At 31.8% G+C, this 15,929-nt stretch overlaps 1 protein-coding gene across 1 annotated transcript in view; it reads left to right on the plus strand.

Annotated features, from left to right (window-relative positions):
- The first annotated feature begins 10,069 nt into the window (after nucleotides 1-10,069).
- LOC143196460 (uncharacterized) overlaps nucleotides 10,070-15,929 on the plus strand; it is a 55,067-nt gene continuing 49,207 nt past the window's right edge. Inside the window, exons 1-4 of the mRNA XM_076404143.1 lie at nucleotides 10,070-10,934; nucleotides 13,346-13,531; nucleotides 15,234-15,405; nucleotides 15,464-15,625. Of these exons, the coding sequence (XP_076260258.1) occupies nucleotides 10,691-10,934; nucleotides 13,346-13,531; nucleotides 15,234-15,405; nucleotides 15,464-15,625 (764 nt within the window). The 5' untranslated portion in view covers nucleotides 10,070-10,690. The remainder of the gene's footprint in view (nucleotides 10,935-13,345; nucleotides 13,532-15,233; nucleotides 15,406-15,463; nucleotides 15,626-15,929) is intronic.

A 15,929-nucleotide genomic window follows, 5' to 3' on the forward strand; every position in this document is an offset into this window, starting at 1 on the left:
TATACGTAAACTGTAAATGCACAGATTTACTATTGTTAATTATTTTCCAAGTTGGAATCCAAATATATTCAATATCATTTGCCTGTTGCATTGTGGCTGTAATATAATATTTTCTATAGTTTATGTAGTTCAGTGTGTTGTTTCGGTAATATTTTCTGTATATCATGAATAAGGCCGTCATGCCAAACTTTATCGAAGATTTGTGTTTGGCATGAAATGTTTGTTATAAACCCGAACTGGTATGTAGATATTAGGTTTCTTTTCTCTCTATATTGACAAGATATAACTAGAAAATACCGCAATTTTTCATTATAAATTGAACACTAATCAGAACGAATTAGGGTCAGTGCCAGATGCTATAAAAATGTTAGAAACGACAAAAAGAAGCCCTTGGTTTTTTCATTTTCATTGATTTTATAGATATTCGTTATCTTTTTCACAAGCCTAGGGTGCAAACGTCATTTTATTCTGTGGCAACAGTAACCTGTCAAGGCGACAGGGCGTTCCTCCTACTGTTGCGATAGACTTACTGGTGAGTTCGAATCCTGCTGAGACATGGATGTACTTAATGTTTGTGGTTGTAATCGTAAATGTATTTTCGTAACAGTGTAAAATCTGGCAAGGAATAACCACCAGTAACTAGGCTGGGTAAGATTGGATAATAATAATAAAAAATAGTACCTTTCATATTACATCTCTATCAATATTTCATCTTTATCAATCCTTGATGGGTTAAAAGACTATAAATATATATAGGAATATAAAGACGATTTACACTAAGTCTTTATGACTTTGTGAAACAATAAAAAAACAAAATTAGCATCAATATATTTTAGGAACAAATTTTGGTATTTTGAATACAAGAAAAAGTATTAGATTCTTGCTTATGATTAGTGATATTTACTGGTAAAAAGCTGAAACATCTATCAAATATCTATCAACTGTTAAATTTTAAAATTTACCTGCATAAACTATCAGATTTTCGTTTAGTATTGGGTTATTCAGTGTATAAAGATACTAAACATGTAACTCTTAAAATTGCATTTTCGACATTTATACTTTATTTTTTGACGAAATCTGCTGCCGATGTCCATACACATTTAAGAATCATGCTTTAGTGTCAACAATTTAAAGACGATGCCGATGATTTTATTGCTATGACAAAGAACAATTGGCAGTAAAATATTTTTACAAAAAAATTGAACCGACTTCAAAAAGTAAATAAGGAACTGGCTAAAAAGTAAAAAATAATCAAACTTAGATTTTTAATACGTTTTTAAATAAAATATGTAAGTAATAACCCTTGTAATAACTAAATAAAAATCAGTTTGCAGTCGGTACCGTGCGGTTATATTAAATTAGATTTTTTTTGTTCCTAATTTAGTTTTGTGTTTGAGACATAAAATTATATTATTATTTTTGTATTGTTGAAGGACTCGGCGACCTCCGCGTGTAAGCTTGATGTTCTAACTATTACGCCATAGAAACAGTTGCCTACCATGTTTGTACGGCTTTTCATATGATATAGTTAGTGCTTAAAAAGCAAACTGACAGATTTCACACTGAACTACTTCCGATGTTTCATCACATCAGTTCAGCAACAACATAATACCCAAATATCTGATTATTTTGATGGAGAAATCGGCGAACATACATTAAAAAAAATATATACAGCCGAACACAGAACCTCCTCCTTTTTGAAGTCGGTTAAAAACCGAACTCGTACGCTCGTGTGGACCAATAGGTTATAAAATAGTGAGAATTCACGCGTACATGAAATATAATAATGAAGTAATAATTATTGTAAATTTCTAGTAGACAGGGTAATATGGTCTAATGGATAATATGGATGAGATGATCGGTCGTAACTCTCCCCCTAGTATTTTTATTAAACTTCTACTATTAAGTTAATTACTCGAGCCTAAAATAGACTTAAAACCATCCCAAAATACCAGACCAATTAACTTGACGTTGCTTTTGAATTGATTGGGCTTTTTTCTATAATAGTTCCAAATTGTTTTTTTTAAGTTCCTCATAACGAACTTAATTTCCCCTGAGATTTGCACTAGTTAACGTAACGACATTATTTCCTGTCATTTATATCCATAGATCGTTAAAACTAAATTCGGAAAATAAACGTACCTCTCCATTAAAAGCACTAGGCCCGGTCCAGAGTGAAATAACCGCGATAAGACCCACCGATCCCGGAAGGAAGCGCCAATTAAAAATTTCTCCCCCAGGATCCGACTTATATAAATCTTGGATTTGGCAGTGGTTTCGAATAAAGACTGTTGAATTTATAGAGACAAGACGAAAGGAAGTGGAGGAATCGGTCGACTGTTAAATCCCTTTGGTAGAAAAGGGTTGCTGGAAACGTAAGGAGAAGGGTGGTTTTAATGCATCAATATCATGATTTCTATCATACTTTTTTAATAAAAATAGCGGTAGTTTCAGCTTCATTACAATATATATATATATATATATATATATATATATATATATATATATATATATATATATATATATATATATATATATATATATATATATAAACTAATATGTATAATATATATAAATATAAACTGTTTTATCTTGCGGAAATAAGAGGCTGTTGACGATACAAAGCAATTAGAAAACAGACCAACCCGCCTCACCCGTCCACCATTCAGGTATATATATATATATATATATATATATATATATATATATATATATATATATATATATATATATATATATATATATATTACTATCGACTGTTTCAGTCGCCATTTTCAGTCCGATTGGTTTTGTTACTATTTACTATCGGCTGTTTCAGTCGTGCTCTTTTAGTAACTATTTTTGGTGCTGCTAGTTCCATTCAACTGATTTTTAACATTCTGGCTCTGTCATCCTAGTCGCGACCTTGACAAAAATATACTCAATTTATGATTACATAGATTTATATATAATATATATAGCTTTATGATTTTTTTGGTAGTTTGCTTTTAAATAACATTATATTGTACATTAATATAGCAGCATTTTGGAACGATATTTTTCAATATTGTTAATGTAATAGGGTAAAAATATTAAAATTGTGAATGATAAATAGTAAAATACTTTTGACTGTCTTTATGACAATAATATGTAATATAATAGGTAATATTTGGATTACTCTTTCGATTTTTGTTAAAAAATATTTCATATTGAAAAACTCTAGTACTTATAGTGCGATCATTTTTAATTATGTCATGGATTGGTTTTTTTGTACATCTTTAATTTTTAGGTTTTATTTAAGTTCTATTGTATTGTCTATACTTATTATAGTACAGTACTTAAAAATAGTAATTAACATATTAAAATACAATAAATTTGTGCTGCGATTCACGGAACATTCAAATATAAAAGTTATTCTACTTGGTTTAAAATGAAATTATAAATTACATGTTAATAGTATTCAGTAATTATTTCTTTCCTTTTCTTTTTTAAATTTAGTACGAGAAGAAATATATACATCTCCCTCTCGCTTATATGGCCGTTGGAAAATATAATCACATATAAAATTACAATAGCAATTATCTCCCTCCTTTCCTCTCTCACAATTTATACAGGAAAGGATATATACATCTTAGTCTGATATCACGAACTGAAATAAACAGTCGAACTGTGCATTTGACTGAAAATAGTAATTACTATTTTCACTCGTTAGTTTTTTGACTATGGACTGTTTTGCGACTATTGACCGTATTCGACTGTTTTCAGTCGATAATTCCCAATGCTAATATATATATATATATATATATATATATATATATATATATATATATATATATATATAATATATATATATATATATATATATATATATATATATATATTATTGAGTGAAACTTAATGACCGGGTCATTTATAATTAATTATAATAATTAAACCGCTAAGATCAGTGTCGAACTGTGAGGAACATTTGAATAACGTTATATTCCAAACATAATGTCATTTATAGATGTCACAGTTTTAAAATACCAAACCACGAGTTTAAATGAATTGCGTAACTTTTTATATGTGCACAAAATGCAAGCTTTGTTCAATATGGATTCAATATAACACAATAAGAACTTGCAGTTTAGATAGAAGTTGGGCAATATACTAAAATATAGAAATGGAAGGTGGATCTTTCATATATTCTCGGACATGTTGTATATACGTCCATATTAGTGCTTTTTAATAAAGTACCTTTTTCTTGAAAATTAATTCGCAATAAAATACAAGACCTACTGTGCAACCTGATATATTTGGTTCTTACATATAATCGTATTATTTTTTTATATTAAGGCATTTATTCATTATAACCAAAGTATTTCTGCATATAGGATTGTCGTAATAGATTCAGTTTTTTTGTTGATTCGCCCACTGCTGAAAGATGTCTTAAAGGTTTTTTTCAAAGTTTGAGCTAGATTTTCATCAAATAAGCTTTGCAATTTGTGGAAAAAATCTTAGAACATCACACTTTACGGATCCTTTCGCCATAAGTATTTAAAAGTGTTTGATGAGCTTAGAACTCAGATATCTTCAAATGAAATAACAAAATCAATGAATATCGAAAATGCAATTTTCTGCTCTCCGTGATTAGCATTTGTATATACTGAATAACACAACTATAAATAAAATTAAATGGAAAACTACTTGATAATCGAAAAGTGATTATTTTGTATAGAGAAATCTGATAGCCATCGAATTTAACAATCAGATTGTGTTGTTTTAACAATTTTTCTGCATTGATACTAAGCAAGTAACATAATTTACGTAATCTATTGCAAATCATTTCGAATTAATTCAAAAGCCTAATATTCCAGCAAAACCAAACGTCAGTGGTGGCATAAGCACTGCAATGCTGTAGAGCTCCACAAAAATAAAAATGCTCCCAAAAAAATAATTATGTAATCTCATTGAAATATTAAAACATGTTTTATTACTTACTAAAAAAGCAAATCCCACTTAGCATTTGCGAGTTATCAGAGGCCGAGAGGTATTTCTCAACACTAAAGCGCATCAAAACGTTTCTCAGAAATTTAATGGTCAAATATCTTTTAACAGTCTACCTATTTCCTAAATAGACTATTTTAATGACAAAATTATTACCAAATTTACGAGCATAAAAGAACGTACGCAAAAATTCGAAACAGAATTAGAACACCTAAAAAATATATCACGAAGTAATAAGTATTAATTAGTAATAATGGAATAATATACAGATTGTGATCTTAAATCTTAGTTAGAGATATCAACGGAAACATCGCCGATAACTTCAGGGGATTAACATTAGCTCCGACAACGAAAACACAAAACAAATCCCACGCGAAAATCAGATTTTCTATCGACGCTAAAACGATAACCGACTTCGGCGTTTCGCTAACTCGATGCGAAACTATTTCAGGTCAGTCTAAAAGGCATTATACGTTTCAATTATACAACTTTAGAATATTAGGAGGATTTATCGAAGAGTAAAGATAAATTGATTTGGAATTCAGCGAGGCACAAGACAGTTTACCGAACAGTTTAATCCGCTGCTGAAGTCGTAAATCGTTCGTTTTAACCGATACGTTGCTATATTTTACGAACACCATGAATAAATATTATGATTTATGATATTTTATATTCATATTTAAGTATTATTGAAGAGTTTGGATGTAAATAATGACCAAGATAACCATTCGAATTATTTACCAGTACTGACAGCCTTAAACTAAAAAACTTTGAAAACATATAAATAGCTTCCATTAATTCTTAATAATGTTGTAAAATAAGTACATTTGCCTCAAAACTTCACTAAAGTGTTGATCCATGTCCTTTTCAGATCTATTCTCTATGTTCGCCCAAAAGATCCTGTTTTCCGATCGCCAACCCATATATCACATACAGATGCGCTGTCCTGCGATTTTTCTTTTTCAAGTCAGGCCTCTTATATATATTCGATTCGATATTCGCCTATAATTTTTTTTCAAGATAATCAATTAACATAATCTCTTTCGTATACCAAAACACTCTGAATGTGACTCATCTTTCCGGCAGATGTCTTTATGGCTTTCTTTGGATCCATGTCTCACCCATGATGACAATGTAACAAATGTGACATGGACAAAATCGGTCGGATTCCTATTGAATAGATTAGATGACAGCAATAAAGAGTCACAAAAGTATTCACTTATAATAATATTATTTTAATAATATTTTAAAATTAAAGGAGGATTATTAAGATTTTAAGAAACATTGACGTCACTTGCCGTTTCCTAACGATCACATTCGTATTGGTTTGAACTTTTTAGCGCGTTTGGTCTTTATTTTGATTATTTATCTTTTATTTCACAGTTAAAAATCGGTTTTCAGCAACCAACGAAAAGAAAAAACAAAAAATTAAGATAATCAAGGCAAATAACCTAAAACAGTCTGAATTAAACTAACATTAAATAAAAATACTATCGGTATAACGCTTGGTAAGACAATTATGCAATTATGCAGTATTACAATAAATGTAGGTAATAACTCTAGTGTACCCAAAAATAGCACAATCCCCACTTGGGAATTATGAGAATAATCCAATGCATTCAAGGCTACCAAAATATTCATTTTACAAAGTTGATAGTAACTACAACAAAAAAAAGGTTTAAATTATAAACATTTAACGATGAATATTTCTTTTTCTTAAACTTTTGGCAGCTTTGTAGAAAGATATATTCGGTATTGTATCAAATTATCTTGTAATATTTGGGTGCACAAAATGTGCAAATTGGATTTTGGAGGTTCATATGTTTTTTTGCATATATTTTAAAGTCTCCTTTTTACCAACGAGAGTTTATATGGACTGGAACTACTATTTACCGTGGTCTCCGAACCACGGTTCTCGGCATTAAGCCTACCCATTGGCGCGTGATCAACTCTGAAGTCGGTACCGAGCCCAAATAATACAAATGTAATAATATGATTTTGTAACATGTACACAAATATAAATAACGAAGAAAACAAATTTAATTTGTACTGACTTCAAACTGATCAGTATTAAGCTAAATTGTGTGCAAATGGTAGAATATAAAATACATGTAATAGATAGGTTAAATAAAGTTTTTGTTTATTTTTTTATCATATATCATCGATAGGATGATAGGATTTGACTGACGCTTGTTGAAGGCTTGGATATAATTAATATTTTCTTTGTGTTTTGAGAATATATAGTCGTGAACGGCAGTGAATCTTCAGTAAGTTCAGTGGGAAGCCCATTTCCTTCTGTGTAGTTGGCATTCGACTTCATGTACCACTAAACAAGTCACATTATATTAAATATAATTTTCCATATTATTTTCTAACGGAAAAGAAATAAAACAAATGAGGCCTAACTTTAAATGTTAAGAGCGTTATTTACCTCGATATTACATTAATAACAATTACTTTAATTAAAGGAACTTATAATAGCAAAAAATTACGTTACAATGCAATCGTTGCAGTGAATAAATTACCGATGTTCAAACTATACTGGCTGGCTCCAGCCTTGTAAAACTTAATCACATTATTCTGCCTTGGAACGAAAATACACAACTTGATCGTTGATACACATTAGAATGCCTAATTATAACAGAAAATTGTTAAAATAATGTATAAATAAGGACTGTACCCATGTAAACCGTCCAGTGATCCAAGCGCATGTTTAGCCGGCTTGATGGCGCAATGGTAAAGGTGATAAGACGGTCCTCCTACTGTTGCTATAGCCGCAGGTTCGAATCCTGCTAGAGCATGGTCCTAAATTTATGTTTGTGATTGTTTAAAATTTGTGATTGTTCTAGGCAAGAGTGTAAAATCCGACAAGGAAAATGATCCCAGTCACGCCAGTAACCAGGCTGGGTAAGACCGGATGTCTTCTGGGATGATTTCTAAAGTTGGTCACTTGCCAGTCGGTAGGCTTAATGCTGAGGACCGTGGTTCGTAGCCCACGTTAAACTGTAAGTCCAGTCCAGATAAGCCCATAGTTGGTAAAAGGAGACTTTAAAATATTTTTTTAATCACTTTTCAAACGTCAATTTTTTTTCTGAATGCATTTTTTGCGGAAATAACTTTTATTCCATGTAAAATAAATATGTAGAATTTACATCATAAAGTAGTTTTTCAAAAATACTCATCTAGTCTATTCTTCCAAAAATTGCTGCGATAACCATATGCTATTTGCTTTTGTGGTTTCCCTTTTCTCCAATAACCCCTAGCCTCAGGCATACACACTCACCTTCGCTCACCTATCGAGCGACATGATATCATAGTTTCCGATATAGTTAAGGTTTTTGGTCGTCTATTACTTGGGTCAAAGAATATGGAACCAAGTTTAAATTCAGCTGTCGACTTTTTAACTGTTAAACTTTTGCCATCTTCGGATACATTTCCTACAAAAGGGAAATTTTCATGATTGCATGATATTCAAGTTTATCCATCTGACAAATTGAAACTTGTCGTAAATAAATTTGAACAAACATATACTTTCCTGTTGAACTGTCATCTCATAAAGTGTCATTTTTCGTCTTACCCTCGTTACCCTCGTAATATTTACTGGAAAAGAAGTTATTGGAATGAATATAAATGATAACAGTTACGTGAAATAACTAATTATACCCATTTAAATATAAAAAAATGGTATCAGGAAACAACGCACTATTAAAATGACGACAAATAAAAAAATAAATTATCATTTTCCAAAAATTTAGTATCATGTTCCAAAAAAAATTAATAGTTAAAAAAGTAGTAGTCACTTTTCTAATGCGAAACTACGCCAAATAATATTAAGATAATCCAATACGAATACCAATCCGTATCTTTATCCGAATCAATATAGGCGATATTCTTGTAGAGTTTTGGCGTAGTCTGCTTTTTTGCCAAAGGCCTCATCAGTGATACTTTAAATATAATCGAAAAATCAGAAAAAATTACCAAGCATCCTCTTACCTCACATAGAACTCTTTCACCTACATGTTTCCAGTACTAAGAAAGGTTCGGTGAACCAACACTTTAGTTAAGGGTCGGAATAATCGTATTTTTTATTGAATTGGGATATATAGAAAATTTATATTCAATAATTTTACACCTTCTTTATTCAAATAGATAAATTGACTCAGTCCGGCTAAATGTATTCTTAATTGGGTAATTGTATATTTTTATTTTACCGTTAAGTGAATAGAAATATTAAACACCGATTGAGAAAGTACTTTACCAAATTATATACGCACTGAGTTGTTATTAAACTATTATCATCCCATTAGAAATAAAAATTTGAAAAGACCTTATTTCATATATATAAAACTAATAAAATCTGAAACTTCAATAGAATTCCAGTTGCGCTAATAACAACAGCCAATTTTGTAACATAATGGTACTCTTTGTAAGTATATAACGCCTTATATCATTAATTAGTTTTATTTTATTATATATAAAAGTCTAATCAATTTTAAATAATAATCAATAATAATATAAAAAACTGTAAATTAATTTTGATAGATTTATTGATGACGTCGCCTATTATCGAGCAAACCTGGATAACTCGGATTTTATCTTATCAGATTTAATTATTTTCGGACGTATTATTTGGCAAAAGGAAATTTGCTAATCCTTGCTCTTCCTTCCCAGATTTTCTTTACCTGTTTGTGTCCTCCGTATTCTATAAGTGTCCACGCCGACTGAGCTGTCTCATTTTTGTAGTAAGATTTGTTCTTTGCTTCAAAATAGGCCTCAGTTTCGGCAATCACCTCTTCATTCGATGAAAATTGCTTCCCAGCGAGCATTATTTTGAGATCCGAGAACAGGAAATAGTGACTGGGCGCCATATATGGAGAATACGGTGGATGAGGAAGCAATTCGAAGCCCAATTCATGGATTTTTGCCATTGTTTTCACTGACTTTGTAACACGGTGCATTATCTTGGTGAAGCAGCACTTTCTTTTTCTTCAAATGCGGCCGTTTTTCGGCAATTTCGTCCTTCAAACGGTCCAATAACGTTACGTAGTAGTCACTGTCCTTCCTTTTTCAATATTTTAATTTTATCTTAACCCGGTGCTTTTTCATTTTTGAGTAATCTCAATGCACTTTTTGTAATTCGGCTATTTTGATATCACTTTTCTTATTAAAAATTATGAATATTGATACTATCAAAAATATCATATAGCCGGCTTGGTGGGGCAGTGGTAAAGGCGATGGGACGGTCCTCCTACGGTTGCGATAGCCGCGGGTTCGAATCCTGCTGGGGCATGGTCGTAAATTTATGTTTGTGATTGTTTAAAATGTGTGATTGTTCTAGGCAAGATTGTAAAATCCTACAAGGGAAATGATCTCAGTCACGCCAGTAACCAGGCTGGGTAAGGCCGGATGTCTTCTGGGATGATTTCTAAAGTTGGTCACTCGCCAGTCGGTAGGCTTAATGCTGAGGACCGTGGTTCGGAGCCCACGTTAAACTTTAGGCCCAGTCCAGATAAACCTATGGTTGATAAAAGGAGATTTTAAAATATATTTTAAAAAAATATCATACAATTCCCCAGAAAATCTATAATTTATAAACAAAAACAAAAACCGTCTATCAGTGTTTAATAATAAAAATAAAATATTTATATAATTATGTATACATGAAGCATATTTTTCATCTTTCAATTCAAAGAATTACCCCAAGGTGGATCTGTACGGCAACTGCATGGAACTGTTTTATGTTATGGGTGTTATACCAGAATTACCTGACGGCAGCAACAAATCCAGCCTAATTTACAAACTATATGCATTTTTAATGTACTACAGCGGCCTCTTATTTAACATGTTTGAATTCATGAATCTGATTCAAACCATCATCAAACACGAACGCAGCTTGGAGATAATGATAACAAATTACATGTTAGCATCTCTGCATCTCAGTGGCCTACTAAAATCTGGTTTATGCAAAAGTAAGTAAAACATAATGTTTTATATTAGAAATACTGCAGAAACTTTATAATAGAATGTTACTGCTTAAACTGTATTTACTCTTTTACAATTTTTAAATCACATTCAAAATTTTGTTTTTATACGGTATTTGTGTGATCGACTAAATCACTCTGTGAACTTCACATCAACTATCTTCTACATCTATCTTGCAAAATTTGGTATTGTTATTATCAGAGAAAATCCGACAAGAACAATAGCTACTTCGTCGATTGTCGGTGAATTGAACCTCCTCACATGTTCACCGACAGGTGTTTTACCAGACCTGAAGACTTTATTATTTCTGTACGATCGTATCCATGCAATTGTGAGCAATTTGACTAAAGCTTTGTCGTAATGAAGAAATGATTCACTGTTGAAATATGCACAATGCTGATCAATTTCCTCATTGGGATCAGTCATAAAATACATTTGTAAGAAAGTGATAAATGTGTCCGTTCATCTGCAATTGTTTCAGATGTTGTAAAAACAGTTCTGATATAAATTTTAATGTTATCAAAAATTCCAATTGCTGTTGGACCAATTGTATTTATTTTACGTCTCCACCGTCATAACATATCCCAGTGAATTTATCCGTATACTATGAACAGGAAATAGTCGCTGGGGGGGCAGATCTGGAGAATACGGTGGATAAGGAAGCAATTCCAAACCCAATTCATAAATTTTTGTCACCGTTTTCACTGAACTGGGACACGGTGCATTGTCTTGGTGAAGCAGCACTTTCTTTTTCTTCAGATGCGGTCGTTTTTCGGCGATTTCGCCCTTCAAACGGTCCAATAACGCTATGTAGTAGTCGCTGTTGATAGTCCTTCCTTTTTCAAGGTAGTCAATGAAAATGATTTCATGTGCATCTCAAAATACAGATGCCATAACCTTCCCAGCCGACTGTTGCGTTTTTCCACGCTTTGGAGCGGGTTCATCGTTGTGCAATCCACTCAGGTGACTGTCGATTGGACTTTGGAGTGAAATAATGTAACCATGTTTTATCCATTGTCACATATCGATGCAAAAACTCGGGTTTATTACACTTGATCATCTTCAAACACTAGGAATCCGTTATTTTTGGTCAAAAGTGCACTTTGCACAGAGCTTTCTCATACCCAAATATTCGTGAATGATATGATGTACACGTTCAGTTGATATCTATAGTGTCTGCTATTTCATTCAATTTCAATTTACGGTCATTCGAAATCATTTTGTGGATATTTTTTAATTTTTTCATCGGTAACAACGTCTTTTGGGCGTCCACTACGTTCACCGTCTTCGGTGCTCATTTCACCACGTCTAAACTTAGCATACCAATCCTTGATGATTGATTTTCCTGGGGCAGTGTCCAGAAACTTGGCATCAAGCCAAGTTTTTGCTTCAACTTTATTTTTTCCCTTCAAAAAGTAACATTTTATCCACACGCGAAATTCCTTTTTATCCATTTTTCCACAATGTCAAAAGTTGCTTCACTCAAAATGCTATAATTCACAAACTAATGATCCGACAACTGTCAAATTTATACAGGCATCGTTTGAGGGTTAGTGCTAACTAAAAAACATATGGATTTAATTCTAGTAGCGCCAACTAAGTGTCAGGCCGGGGACTTTTCAATTAACCTGTTATTATCATCTTCCATCTCTCGCTGGTGTTAGGTAGTTCGTCACACATTTAATTGACTCTGACGACCTAAATCAGGTTGTCTTCTCCTTCTCCTTGGCCTTGCCAGTACTAAATATAAAGAAAGTTTTCACGCACTAAATTTATGACTAAATAATAACAAATGTAAAATACATTTATACATAAACTTTACCATAAACAATCACTATATAGTTCAACTCTATTTTTGGTAAATGTTGACTAGACCACAAGAATTAGAATACGATTATCATATGAATATAGTTATATCATATTTGACATGCATGTCATTATTTTCACTTTATTTTTACGTCATCGAATCTATGTATTTTATTTTCTCACATTTCATATTTTCTAAAAATCAGCCAAATTGGTGTAGCCGTTCTCCAGTTTAAAAACTAGAGAACGGTTACTCGAGTTATATCAAAATTCTAGTGTAAATAAAATAATAAAACAAAAATAATGCTATCAAATATAAGTATATATTATCTGAGTGTCATGTGTTGCTTGCGTGAAGTTTACGTCTCAAGAGACCGAAATTTTGACCAATAACTCTAATTTTTTCATCACGATAATAAGAAACTTCGTACACGGCATTAGTTTTTCTCGATTTTATTATCAAAAATTCAACTCAGAGCATTTTGAAACCGCCATATTATTTAATAACTTAAATTGACGTTTAATTATTACTGGAAGGAACATCAAGTATATTAAACCACCTAATCATTATTAAATTAATTATCACTTTTAGGCAAAAAAGGGGCCAAATATATGAAAAAAATTATTGATTTTGAGAAGAAAATACAAGAAAGTGACGACAAAAAACTGATGGTGTTATACAAACGTAACTGTAGTGCTTTCAGAACGACAGCTGCTGGATACTTTGTATGTGTTTTTATGATTGTTGTTTGTTATGGTTCATCGTCATTGTTGAGGCGTAAGTATATACAAATTTATATGTATAATATAAACTATAACATCTTCAAAACCCCACTACTATAACTTCATTATTGGTGATGCGAGCAAGTTCTTATGGTTTAGGATTTGAATCTCTCTTTTAATGAATTTTTAATTTGTAATTGTTTATGCGGAAGGGAATAAATTACACTAGTAACAAATAAAAACAGAAAAAGAAAATATAATGTCAATATTGCTTATCAAAGCTCAATTATTTAAACAGCATTTAGCAACCAAATGATATTATTTCAACCGATAGAATCTGCAATGGATACAACTCCTATTTATCAGCCCAATGTAGTTGTAAACCTAATTTCTTCAACGAAAATTGTCACGGAAATTGATAACAACGTCCATCCTAAAAAGGTTCCTGGAATTGATGATATTTCACCTGGGTTATTGAAAGGGCTGCCATGAAAAGCAACCATCATGTTGACATACACATTTAATACCTGTTTGAGACTAAAGCATGTTCCGGAATGTTTTAAGGTTGCTCAAATAATTGTGCTTGAAAACCGCAGAACAAGTCGGAGCTTACAAGCCTATTTCCCCGCTATCTGCAATATTAAAATTATTTGAGGAACTGCCGTTAAAACATATTAAACCATTAGAAATATAGAAATACCATATACCGGTTTGGATTTCGAAATTAGCAGTCAACAATCGACCAAGTGCACAAAGTAATAGCGGTTGTTGAAAAGAAAATTGAAGAAAATAAATGCTGGCTTGCAATATTCGTAGATGTTTTACAAGCCTTTGAGACTAATCTACAAGATGAGCAAATTACTACCGCGAAACTATTGTCAACTATTCGAATCATATCTTCTTGAAAGAAGGTTTGGGGTGCTGTATTAAGATGCATTCTCAACACTCAAACTTATTTTGTTGGCCACTTCTGTTTCTATTTTACATTGCTAATATCCCAACAACAAAAGGAATAATACTTGTAATATTTTCTGACGCCATTTATCACGGCAAAAGATATATATCTGCCTCAGACTGTATGTAGAAAAAGTACAAGTAGCAGTCAACAAGATCTACAAATAGACTTCACGCTGGAAAGTACAGATTAATAGCTCCAAAACATGTAACATGTAAACATACCATGCTATAATAATGTTTTACTAGAAGATCCAAAACAAACCTCTTCGTTTAATTACCGATCCTTAACGCTAACGCAATCAACGAGGAGCTGCACGATGATCTCGATATCAAATGGTTCAACAAACATGAAACAAGGTTATTAAGTCGCAGCAACATGAACGAAATACAACTAGTGTACAACGCGCAGATAATTAAGACTTAAGCGAACCAAATCGTCCGAAATTTTATAGTATATAAGTGTTATTGTTAACTTTACACTACAAACTAATGTAGTTATCCCACATTCGTCTTAAACTCCCACATAACAAAAGTAATAAATTAATTTTTAGTAAATTTACTATTTTACATCTAATGTAAGATGTAATAAACAACATTAAACACTTACACAAGAAAATTACTAAATTAATTAATAATTAAAGAAAATTGCACCGCACATATTACAAGAACTTCCTCAAGATTTTCCTCGCTGTGTCATTTGTAGGTTAAATTGGAACTACAACATATCAATGAAGATACAATTTCTTACCGAGCCTCCCCTATAAACTAACTTACCATAATAACTGAATTTTTTGTTGCAGCTAAACAATATGTCACTGTCGGAAACATCACGTACGAGGCCAAACAACTGCCAATTCAAATATGGTCACCGTTCAATCCATTCACCCAATTTGGGTTGGCTTATCTCTGGGCAATCTCAATTGGAGCACAACTGGCATTTTATTTTGTTGCCGGAGATCTAGTAATATTTGGGTATCAAAAGAAAGAACTTCTTATTTTCACTTTGTCTCTATCGTTATAAATGTTTCAGGTATACTATATTTGCTTTGTGTAAAATAGACATGCTGAAGCACTTTATAGAAAACTTTTTCAAAAAGGCTGAGGAGATTCGAAATCATTTAAAGTGCGACGAAGCTGAGTCATACCGAATTTTACAGCGCGAATGTATAATCTTGCATCAGGACATAATTAGGTAAGAAACACGAACAAATATTAAATTCAAACAGAAACGCTTTTAAAATAACGGTGGTATTATAAAGAATTTTGACGTATGCTAATTAAGATATATATATAAAAGTAGAATATAAAATATAGCAGGATCATCTGAAATAGAGTAAAATTACTTTAAAATAAGTTTTATCTTTGTCTCTCCATCCAATTTTGACCATTGTTTCTGGTTAAGGAAACAAAATATTTCTCCATACCGGTTCTCCAATGTACTATAAGTAGTCCCCTGTGAAAATGTATATCAAATGGAACAAGAAAGATAACAGTAG

The sequence above is a fragment of the Rhynchophorus ferrugineus genome, unplaced genomic scaffold, assembly GCF_030347505.1.
Source record: "Rhynchophorus ferrugineus isolate W39M unplaced genomic scaffold, kcgeb_rfMv2 rfM4, whole genome shotgun sequence".
NCBI classification, from domain to species: Eukaryota; Metazoa; Arthropoda; class Insecta; order Coleoptera; family Curculionidae; genus Rhynchophorus; species Rhynchophorus ferrugineus.